Source organism: Engystomops pustulosus, chromosome 5, assembly GCF_040894005.1.
Source record: "Engystomops pustulosus chromosome 5, aEngPut4.maternal, whole genome shotgun sequence".
Lineage (NCBI taxonomy): Eukaryota > Metazoa > Chordata > Amphibia > Anura > Leptodactylidae > Engystomops > Engystomops pustulosus.
Window position 1 is genome coordinate 16,125,649 of NC_092415.1, and position 12,706 is coordinate 16,138,354.

Here is a 12,706-nt window from a genome sequence, read left to right on the forward strand (position 1 = left end):
CCGCTTCTCAGTGCATGGCATTGGATATTAAATAACGTCACTATGAAGAGCAATTATTTACGCAGAAAACAAGCCGTCACATAGCTTGTTACATGGAAAAATAAAAAAATTATAGATTTTTGAAGGTGGGGATTGAAAAATGGAAATGAAAAAACAAAAAAGGGCCTGGACGTTAAGGGTTAAGGTCTATATAGAAAGTGCCTTGATCTACCTAACACCTAGGGGAGGCATGTTCAAAGAACCAGTCATAGCACAAATCCCATCTTGGCCACGGCAGCAGTAACACAAGAAAAACTTCTATAAAATTCCTAGAAACTTCTACCTGTAATATTACAGGACCCTATCACATAGGAATCTGTTCACCATCAATTTTGTGACACCGAATGTGTTCTGTGTCACAAAAGTAAGTTTTAGCTGCGCAGAATTCATTTTGTCACCACAGAAATCATCTTTTTTTAGGTGCACCTTTAATATAGAGTGAGCGACACAATTCTGTCGAGTCGCTGTTTTAAATGTGTCACAAACTCTGACTAAGCAGTAACAGCCCCGTCCGGTGGACATGTCCTGTCAAACACAGTGCAGCCAGGACACAAAACTGGCGCAGACACTTCTTCAATACTTAAATATTTCTCCAACATTTACACATTTACGTACTCTCCTCAGAGTTCCCCAAAAAAGCGTTGTCCAACGATAATGCCCTGTGCCGCGAATCACTAAGATCGTGCGCCCGATATCCTGCATGTGTCGCTTCCCCGCTCAGGTCCGCCGGAGTTCACCTTCTTCCTGGTGCATGTAAGTGCTTGATCTTGCAACAGAATTCTAATCTTAAATCCCGCGCTCTGTCCTAATCAGTTGGATCATCCGTTGGCACGCCCCCGATTTCTGTCGTATGAAAGCCACAATCCGACACAATCCCCAGTTAAATACCTGTCACAGTGGAGCAAATCCCGAAAATTTTGAAAATCCGACAAAAGTGCGATCCGCAGAACTTTAGTAAATAAGCCCCATTGTATTCTGGCTGTGCCAGTTTTCTGTCCTACTTTGCACTAAAATGTTCTGGGCCAGTGTGTTCTGTGACCCAAAAATGAATTTAGCGGTCACAGAATTCATTTTGTGGTCACTAAATGAATTATGTGTAGCGAAAATATTCTAAACTATTTTTGTGTGCACAAAATCAGACTTTTACACGGTACACTAACAATGTAAAAACTTTGTGATGCAGTTTGTGTGCAGGAGTTTAAGTTCATTGAAAGATTTTGACTACAAAATGAAATTTTGTTGCACAAAATGCAATTTTTGTGGCACACCGAATGCAAGCACAAGTCCCACCGACAGTTTATAGTTACAGTAACTTTTTTGCCTTGAGATTTGCCATGAGATCTTACTATTTGCCTGGAGGTCCTTAAATTTACATTCATGAAGTCATACAATGGAACTTATTTACTAAGGGTCCCACGGCCGCACTTTCCTCGGATATTCCAACGTTTTCGGGGATTGCGCCACTAGAGCAGGTATTTAGAAGGGGATTGCGATCGGATTGTGGCGCCAGCTTCCATGCAACAGAAATTGGGGAACGCACAATTCGACGATCCAATGGATTCGGACTGAGCGTGGGATTTAACTTTAAAATTGTCTCGCAAGATCAAGCACGTACATGCACCAGGACGTGAGCGGGGTAGCGACACAAGCAGGATATCGGGAGCACAATCTTAGTGAATTGCGCAGAGTGCATGATCGTCGGACACTCAGTATTTCGGGTAAAGTAAATGTGCCGCACAGTGTCCACCACTCTTGAAGGAAGTAGAGTCCAGTTACCCCCATTCTGGAATTTGTTGTACAGGGGGTCCCCTACTTAAGAACACCCGACTTACAGACGACCCCTAGTTACAAACGAACCTCTGGATGTTGGTAATTTACTGTACTTTAGCCTTAGGCTACAATAAACAGATATTACAGTTATTAAAGGTGTCTCCAACGGAGCTTTATTGATAATGTTGGTTCTTATGACAATCCAACATTTTAAAAATCCAATTGACACAGAGACAAAAAAAAATTCTGTCTGGGGTTACAATTATAAAGTATACAGTTCCGACTTACATACAATTTCAACTTAAGAACAAACCTACAGAACCTATCCTATACGTAACCCGGGGACTACTTGTATATCCAAAAGTAGGATCCATAGATGCACCATTAATGTTGATCCCTTTAATTCAGGAAAATACTTGTAACATTAGTCAGATCAGGGCCAGATTCTCTCATCTATGACAAGTTTAACTTTTTTTTTGGGTTGAGTTTTGCAATAAATATAGTGCCATAAATTCAATGGAACCCAAACACCACGTCATGACCCCATGAGATGTACAACAATTCAGACTCCTCTCTACTACATCAACGTAGCAAACTCAGCACCGCTACATCCCAATGCAGTTACAGACATAGTCATAATATCACAAAGTAACAAAACCTAATTAGTAACCATGGGAGATACATTACTTTGCTTTGGGCGCCTTCTCCTGCTCCTTCGCCTTCTCCTTCTTCTTGAAGTCCATTATCCGCGGTGAGAAGGTCTCATGGTATCCGCCGGCTGCTGGAGACTCGGGAGCTTTCCTGCCAACTATAAGAAGCTGTGTGGTTGTAGAGGGTGCGGTTGTTTAAACACATCAGTTCATTGCTCCCCTGCTCCTAGACTGCCAGGACGTAATCCATCCATCATACTAATTGTAGATTTACAGGTGATTACGCTTTATGCAAACATTGTCCATTCTGATTCTGGTGGAGGAAAATATGTAAACAGCTTGATGTCTGGTAATGGGGATATAGAATGATATACGGTGGACGTGACACCTACATCAATGAACGCCTGTCAGAAAGATAGTCCCGACTAGTGATCAAAGCTGTGGGATTTAAAGGGTTAATCATTTACTTTACAGTCTCTTTAAAAGGAATGAGAGAGTTCTGGTCGGCGGTGGAGATACTGCATTAGGCACCTGTGTGGTTACAATGGGGTCCGTTACCACCTGAGATGGGACAGGGGGGATATTTGGTTATTCATGATCTCTGCTTTAGATGAAGGGAACCTGTCACCAGGTTTTACCTATTAAAATGAAATATGAAATATACTTTCTAGAATCCCCTGTTTTATGTGAAATCTCACCATTAACCTATAAAAAAATCTCATGTGAAAATGAGCAGAGAAGAGTCAGATTTTACATGAGATGAGTCAAGTTTTACAGGCTACGGTGGAAGGCTCTATTCAGAAGCCTCTATCATCAGTTCTATAGGACCTAGAAATATGCTGCCGGTGTCTTATTAAACCACAAGAACACTGGATCAGGTTCTTGTGGTTCTGTGATCTACAGAATCGGAGACAAAGGCAGTTAAAGAGAATGGGCCACTTTTGCATTCTGGACTATGTGAAGATTGCGCCAGATTCATCAAATCAGATTCTTCATGAATCTGGCGCCCCCCGCACTGCTCAGGAAGTGGGCACCATTTTTTTTTTTGGTGCACTTTGTTCATGCTGCAGAAAACTGGCGCAGACAGAATTGTGGCGCACGTCACTAATAAATGTGGTGCATGGTCCAACTAAGCAGTAACAGCCCTTTAGGTGCACATTTTTTTGGTCCTATCGGACACAAAATTGGCACAGACACTTTATAAATACATGTACAAGCAGTTTTCAGTCAAGCCTTTGTGCCAATAAATAACCACACAATTCGAGCACTGAAAAAAAAAGTACCCTGTGAAACAATTGATAATTGCACCTCACTGTATCTCTGGTTCTGTAGCACCCAGAACCACAATTCTGATGTAGTCTGGAGGAGATTCTTATCTTCAGTATGACACCAGCAGCATGTTTCTAGCTTCTGTAGCACAGAAGAAATGGGTGCCTGAAGTCAACCCCCTGTAGGATTCTAAACCTGACTCATCCCAGGCAAAATATGACTCTTTTCTGCTAATTTTCACAGGACTTTGGAGGAAATTTTTTTTCTTGTAGGTAAACCGGTGAGATTTCACTTAACATAAGGAATTTTACAATTTGGTGATAGTTTCGCTTTAAGGAGGAGTCTTCAGATGGCAAATGAAATAGTTCTTAAATAACCTTAAAATATCCAAGTACAGTAGAGATGAGCAAATTTATTTGCTGATTTGTAAATTCAATACGAATCATACACTTTTCAAGCGCCAAATCAAAAAACTTTTCTGCTTCGCTTCAGACAAATCTTTTAAAATGGCGGGCGGCTAATACCATCCTTCATCCCAGAGCTCAGGGATGGGTGGAGGGAAATGACAAATTTGTGTAAAAATTGGGGGGGAAAAACAAGATCAGAGCTTTTCATGAAAAATCAGGTTTAGAAGACTAGAAGGAGTTATACAGGCGGTCCCCTACTTAAAAACACCTGACTTACAGACAACCCCTAGTTACAAATGGACCTCTGGTAATTGGTAACTTACTGTACCTTAGTCCTAGGCTACAATAATCAGCCATAACAGTTATTAATGGTGTCTGCAATGAAGCTTTGCTGTTAATCCTGGTTCTGATGACAATCCAACATTTTTAAAATCTAACTGTAACAGAGACCAAAAAAATTTGGCTGGGGTTACTATTATAAAGTATATGGATCCAACATACAAATTCAACTTAAGAACAAACCTACAGACCCTATCTTGTACGTAACCTGGGGACTGCCTGTATAACAATTTTCAGGACAATTGAAACAATTAGGCAAAATAGATTGGCACCCAAAATGAAAGGTTAGAAAAATTTGATTAGGGATCTTTGAAGGGGGTTTCCACTTCCTGTATTTTTTAACCCTTTTGCCATACATATCTTAGCTGGTATTATTAGCAGTTGAATGGAAAGCTCCAAAAGCAGCAAATACACTCACCGGCCACTTTATTAGGTACACCATGCTAGTAACGGGTTGGACCCCCTTTTGCCTTCAGAACTGCCTCAATTCTTCGTGGCATAGACACAACAAGGTGCTGGAAGCTCCTCAGAGATTTTGGTCCATATTGACATGATGGCATCACGCAGTTGCCGCAGATTTGTCGGCTGCACATCCATGATGCGAATCTCCCGTTCCACCACATCCCAAAGATGCTCTATTGGATTGAGATCTGGTGACTGTGGAGGCCATTTGTGTCCAGTGACCTCATTGTCATGTTCAAGAAACCAGTCTGAGATGATTCCAGCTTTATGACATGGCGCATTATCCTGCTGAAAGTAGCCATCAGATGTTACAGGGTACATTGTGCTCATAAAGGGATGGACATGGTCAGCAACAATACTCAGGTAGGCTGTGGCGTTGTACCAAGGGGCCCAAAGACACCATGACACCACCACCACCAGCCTGACCCGGTGATACAAGGCAGGATGGATCCATGCTTTCATGTTGTTGACGCCAAATTCTGACCCTGCCATCCGAATGTCGCAGCAGAAATCGAGACTCATCAGACCAGGCAACGTTTTTCCAATCTTCTACTGTCCAATTTCGATGAGCTTGCGCAAATTGTAGCCTCAGTTTCCTGTTCTTAGCTGAAAGGAGTGGCACCCGGTGTGGTCTTCTGCTGCTGTAGCCCATCTGCCTCAAAGTTGGACGTACTGTGCATTCAGAGATGCCCCTTCTGCCTACCTTGGTTGTAACGGGTGGCGATTTGAGTCACTGTTGCCTTTCTATCAGCTCGAACCAGTCTGCCCATTCTCCTCTGACCTCTGGCATCAACAAGGCATTTCCGCCCACAGAACTGCCGCTCACTGGATGTTTTTTCTTTTTTGGACCATTCTCTGTAAACCCTAGAGATGGTTGTGCGTGAAAATCCCAGTAGATCAGCAGTTTCTGAAATACTCAGACCAGCCCTTCTGGCACCAAAGGCCTCAAATCACCTTTCTTCCCCATACTGATGCTCGGTTTGAACTGCAGGAGATTGTCTTGACCATGTCTACATGCCTAAATGCACTGAGTTGCCGCCATGTGATTGGCTGATTAGAAATTAAGTGTTAACGAGCAGTTGGACAGGTGTACCTAATAAAGTGGCCGGTGAGTGTATATACATACATACATTCATAATTCGAGCCCCAAATCATTATACCCTAAATTGCCGTCTTCCTCCACACTTTCCCTGTACCTTTATATGCAGATTGCACTATGGATGGAAGTCCAGTGACACCCCCTAAGGTAAAAATCTGCAGCGTGTTCATATGGAATATGAGTATATGGAATATTTCCCTTCCATCGGGATGGAAGTTGGAAAATTCTATCCTATTGTATTGTAATAGACATCAGTCCACCACACCTGAGCATACTATAAGTCATGCCCACCTATCCCCTTTAGCAAATATAAGAAATCATGATAATAATACTGATATCTATGTACAATACAGACACTATTTTATAGGTATAACACGTACCTGCATTATAAACGCTCATAAATATTCACAATCACACAGTTCACATGCTCTACCCATTCCTGCACCCCAAGAAGTGTTGGCCCATTACAGGGCACAGCCTGGCGGCCACTACGAGTTTCGGGGGCCTGATTAGCAAATTTTGTGGGCCCCCCCAGCTGCAAATATGATTTTCTTTTTTAATAATATCATGTTTAATACATAAAACAGTCTTAGAAGACATTGGGGGACATTTACTAAGGGTCCGCGGAGCACGATTCTGTCGGGTTTCCCAAATATTTCCATTTTGCGGCATATTGCCCCGGGTTTTTGGCACACGCGATCGGATTGTGACGCATCAGAGCCGGCTTGCATGCGACAGAAATCGGGGGACGTGGCCGTCGGACAACCCAACTGATTCGGACAAACCGCGGAATTTAAAAACGAAATTGTGTCGCAAGATCAAGCACTTACATGCACAAGGAAGAAGAAGGTGAACTCTGGTGGACCTCAGCGGGGAACCTACACATGCAGGAAATTGGACGCACGACCTTAGTGAATCGCGGCAGACCCGAATCCTCAGCGGACAACGCACCTCGGGGATAGCGACAGGACCGGGTAAGTAAATCTGCCCCAGTGTCTAATCAATAACTCCAGGTCTGGATGGATCAGTAATGGTCCAGACGGATTCGCAGAAGAGTGCAAAGAGTAGGATTTCCTCTTCTGTGTATTATCATAGTGCCACCACAATAGCCAATATACCGTAGTAACAGTGTCCCCACAGTAGCCAATATAATAGCAGTGCTGTTTCCCACAGTAGTCTATATATTAACAATGCACCCACAGTTGTCAATATAGAAACAATGCTAAAGATTGGCTTTGGACTTGGGGTTCCACCCTATAAGAGAGCAAAGTTTTATTACTTTTAAGCCTAACGTTGCAAAGGGCAATATTTCCACAATATAGGTGTCATGACATGACGTTGTGATCTGCAGAACAGAGGACTCCAATTGTCATTTAGCTGATTCATGACAGTGGAACTTTAGGGTTTTTTTTGAAGTCCCAGAGAAATCAAAGGACAAATTGGCTTTGAGAATGGCAAACCAGAAGTCCCGCAAGTATGGAGCAGGTCATGGGGAATTTGTGGCCCCTTGCTCTGATGATTGCTGTGGGTCTCAGTATACACTAATCTTCTATCTGGTGGACTGGGGATGAAGTGGACAGCAGGAAGTATAGGACAGGAGGAGACCAGACCCACAACATAAACCTGTGATATGGCAACACCCTTGCCAATACATAGGCAGGCTGGTAGTTGTGAATAGCGCCCTCTCCAGGTTAGGAGCTGTCTGAGGGAGTCATGAACCCTCTATGAAGGTTCTAGAACCTGGTCATTATGTAATTGCAGCTGTTGATTCTGCCTGGACAGGCAATAGTTAAGTGGGTGTAAGATATTATCCAATGATGTGGCTGTATTGTATATTGGAGTGTGATTGGAGAGGTGCTACCACCTGACCAGGGGGAGTATAAAACCCCTGTGCAGTGGGAACACAGCTCTCTTTAGAGACTGCCAGCAGTCCAAGGCACATGGTCTGAGTGCAGAGAGAGACAGTGTTTAGTACACCTTCAGTACTGACACAGAAACCAATCCCAGGACCAGAGTCAGGAGACTCCAATCCAGAGCTGCAGCTTCCATAGTTAGGACAGAGCTCCATCTCAGCCTGCACCTACTATCAGGCTGGTGCACTATTCCTGAGGACCACTCTCCATGACCACTCCTGTGCCAGAATTTAGATCTGCTGTTACCCGTTTTGGCCGTTGCCTGCTACCTGTTGTTCACTCAAGAACCGTGAATTGATTTGCACAACATTGCCTCCGTCTGATCACTGGATCGCTGTTACCACCACGGGCTTCCCCATCCATTACCCATGGACTTATCTTACAGACACTCAAGGGTTGCCCCAGGGAGAACCAGTACATCAGCCTCTCCCTCCATCAGCCCTCCGGTCCCCGTATCAAGCACCATGACATCAGCGTGTCCTAGGCCGCAATCGTCAGCCACTCCGGTATCCTGGGCCCCGGCTGCCTCCAGGCCCCAAGAATGGGCTAGGCCTCGGTGGGGTATGTTGCACATATGTTGAAAGCAAGAGGATTTCATGGATGGAGGTTTATCCCTTTATTATATGTACAGGACATTATCAAACTCAGGTGGTCATGGGCCCAATAAAAGCCTTGGCTAACACCCAAATCTTATAATTGGCGACTGGTGGGGGCACTATAACTACGATGGCTACTGTGAGGGAACTGTGATTATTTACATATGAAGAAGGAAGTGACCAACTCTCTGCTGCAAATCCCAATTAAAATGATAAAACTTTATTTAGTCCAAGTTAAGAAGATCAAACAGAGATCTTAAAAGTTATCCCTAACCTATAGGCAACATACGTGGTGATCTGATTGGTGGGGTCTGATTTTTGGACCTTTACTGCTCATTAGAATAGAGGTCCTGAAGGAACCTGAATAGCTGACATCACGTTTCTCCACTATGTGATCGCCAAGTCAATCCCCGGCATCAGCAGACGGTGAGATTTGGTTTAAAAATAGATTCAAAATACAAACAAAAAACCAGTGTGTGAACGTGTCTGTAGTGTGTACTCTTCAGGTGGGTAGAGCCACTCATAAAGTCAATTGTACAGGGAAACAATTCTTCAGAAATACCTAGAGCAAATATTGGTACTTCTGAAGTTACAGGCAGCCAGAAGCCTACACGGAAGTAAATTGGGAAAATGTAGGCAACAGGAAAGTTTTACAAAGATAGGAAGAGGGTGGAGCTGATTCTGTGTCATGCTCCGCCTCCTTCTGTCAATCATTAGAAAGAAATCATTTTTATATAAAATTCGAAAGTTGTTAAGTATTCAAAATCTTTATTGGTCAAGAATGTCCAAGACTAAGACAAGCGGCCACCAGTGTCTCACTCCTGCCACTGCCACTCCCTTTTACATACATTTTATTTTTCTGCTCTCAATCCCCAGGATGTCTCCAGTGTTTCTATGTGTTCCTATTGCCGTTATGAGAATGGAGGAGACATATTGCGGCACATTAACTTACATTGCCGCTGGAATTCACAGAAAGTGCATTGTCCGTGTATAATGCAGTGTGCGGCGGTTCCCTAAGATCCTGTATATGTCGCTTCCCCGCTCAGGTCCGCTGGAGTTCACTATGCAAGGTCCGACTTAAGTGCAGGGCGACCCTTAGTAAATGAGCCCCATTGTGTAACATAATAAAAACTTAAAGGAAACCTACCATTTGATTTGATGCATTATGAAGCAAACATACAATGATGCAGAAACATATCTTGGTTAATCCCTGAGCTGAGTGGTTTTGCTGAAAAAACAATTATAACATTCAGGACCTTGGGAAAGCTGGATCAGCATGGCTGCCTAGATCAACACTGAGCTTGTAATTACAAATGGAGGTTAGTCAAGCATGGCTAACCAACCTGAGCTGGATCACTAATACACAACAGCTGGGGGATGGTGCAGCAATTGATTATTCTGTCTGGCAGGGAGAAATGGATTGCATCATCCTCTCCTGTAGAGAAAAACTCACAGGCTAGGAGAAGCACGGGAGCAGCCATACAGGGGACAGAGCTTCATTATCATAATGTTATATCTGTTTTATCAGCAAAACCACTCAGCTCAGGGATTAACCAAGATATGATCCTGCATCAGTGTAGCTACAGCAGTCTCAAGGTATGTTTGCTTCATAATGTAGCAAATCAAATGGTAAGTTTTATTTAAGTAGACAAATATATTTAGATTAAAAACTGTTTTATTTCCAGTTGATCTTTAATAAAACCAATTATCAAAGCGTAAGCATTTTTTCACTTATATGTGTAGGACAATGGGACACATATACTAAGCTCCATGCGCCAGTTTTCTGCTGGACATTCCACGTCTTTTATGTGCAAACTGTTTGCACAGGTATGTAAGAGGTGTCCGAGACACATATGTGATGCACGTGACCCTTTTGTGTCACGGCTGCACAATTCTTTACGCGACACATATTTCTTCATTGAACTGGGCGTTCCGGTGCACCAGAAATGTTTAGCAGGCCCCATGTTAAAGGTGCACTCGGAGCAGTGCAGGGGGCGCCAGATTCATGTAGAAAGGGAGCCACAAATCCTGAATCAGGCGCCCCCTGCACACTACACAGGACAGTGCACATAGTACACACTGCACTGTTCTTATTAAATGTGCCCCAATGTGCTTTAAAACATATTTATAATACAGTGGGGCTCATTTACTAAGGACCCGAATTGCTCTTTTTCACCGGGTTTCCCGAAAATTACCAGATTGCGCCGAATTGCCCCAGGTTTTTGGTGCACGTGATTGTGGCGCATCGGCAGCGGGTTGCATGCGACGGAAATCGGGAGCGTGGCCGGTGGAAAACCCGACGGATTTGAAAAAAACGCGGTATTTAAAAATTAAAAATGCTTGACACGCGCTTACATGCACCAGGAACAGGATGGTGAACTCCGGCGGACCACGGCGCAGCAGCGACACCTGGTGGACATCGGCTGCACGACCTTATTGAATCGCCGGAAGACCCGAATCCTCGTTGGAGAACGTGCCGCTGGATCACGACAGGACCGGGTAAGTAAATGTACCCCAGTATATTAGGAAATTTTGTGAGCTTTTATTAAAAATCTACTGTGAAATCTTTCCCTGATCTGCTCTGTAAAAGCCCATTTCCATCCAAAAGCCGGCTTCATCTGGTGCTATACATGTGCTATACAGAATGAAGAAGGCTCACAGGTACAGTCTATGTATAATGTCTGCACTCTGCTTGCTGCCGCCTACATGTATATTTACAGCTAAATCTTTCCCTGAATCTAGTAACTATTTATTCTTTATTTACAGTGTCATCAGGGCCGTACCTGCCATGAGGTGAGTTGAGCATCTCGCCTCAGGCGGCACGCCTCCTGCTCAACAAGGGGGCGGCACCGTGCTCCACACGCCGGACGAGACAGAGCCCTCAGTCCGGCACCTTTCTCCCCGATGCTGCTGGCACCTTGCGCCATCCCCCCGCCGCCGCAGGCACCTTGCGCCCACCCCCGCCGGCACTGATGTTCCGGTCCCCCCTGCCGGCCTGCATCAAACTCCCGCATGCCGGCCGGCCAGCGCCACTTTCCAGCCGGGGACACCGTTCTCCCAGCCGACAATGTGCTCCCGCCTCCCACTACCCGCATACCACCCCGTGTCAGCCCCCGCTCCGCTCCCTTGTCAGCCCCGCTCCGCTCCCTTGTCAGCCCCGCTCCGTTCCCGTGTCAGCCCCTGCTCCGCTCCCTTGTCAGCCCGGCTCAGCTCCTGTGTCAGCCCTGCTCCGCTCCCGTGTCAGCCCCTGCTCCGCTCCCTTGTCAGCCCCGCTCCGCTCCCGTGTCAGCTCCTGCTCCGCTCCCTTGTCAGCCCGTCTCAGCTCCTGTGTCAGCCCTGCTCCGCTCCTGCCTACATGGTGGCACGCTGTATGCATTTTATACTACATGGCGATACGCTGTATGCATTTTATACTATGCGACACGCTGTATGCATTTTGCATTGCTTTATTTTTACACCAAATCAATATGATGGATCTGGTCCTGACACTCCCTGATATATTACATGTATGTGCGGGGGGGGGGGGGGGCGTCTCTCAATGGCTTGCCTCAGGCAGCAGACAGGCTAGGTACACCCCTGAGTGTCATCTATGGCCAACATCATCCAGTCACACACTAGCGATCTGCCAGGAGAGCCAGAGAGTGAGTGATCAGAGGTCACTGGGTCACTATAAAATGTAATGGCAAATGTGAAGTTTCCCTCTGAAAAACCTAAAAAGCAACTATATTATATTATTAATAAATCAGTTTTATTCTTCTGGCGCACTTTAGGAAAAACATTTGAGCCCCGGTTTTTCGCTCCATTCTTCCTTATTTAAGCTGAGAGATAAGGAACTGATTATGTGTCCGATGACTCAAAGGAAATCAAAATCCATCAGCGTAAAACACTTACTCATAGATTCTCTCTCTGTCTAGATTACTGGGCCAGTCTTTCAGTCTTTAGATCTTTCTCTGAGCTCATGTCTGGAGGCAGGACCAGGTTATTCAGTCAGTTTTTCATTAGGCTTTTGCCTTTGTGTCTGCATCTCTTTGCTCTGCGTGTTACTTCGACACAAGCTGCCATCTTGCTGCCCAAGCAGCAGAGACAATCTGGCTCCTACTAGACGGCCCCCTGACCACTGGACTAGGGCTGAGGTACTTGACTAAATTTCGGATCCACAGCC

General features: G+C 44.8%; 1 protein-coding gene across 1 annotated transcript in view; it reads right to left on the reverse strand.

The window, feature by feature from the left end:
• Window positions 1-2,631, reverse strand: part of FER1L6 (fer-1 like family member 6) — a 119,930-nt gene extending 117,299 nt beyond the window's left edge. Inside the window, exon 1 of the mRNA XM_072151224.1 lies at window positions 2,497-2,631. Coding sequence (XP_072007325.1) covers window positions 2,497-2,552 — 56 coding nt within the window. The 5' untranslated portion in view covers window positions 2,553-2,631. The remainder of the gene's footprint in view (window positions 1-2,496) is intronic.
• Between the last annotated feature and the right edge of the window lie 10,075 nt (window positions 2,632-12,706).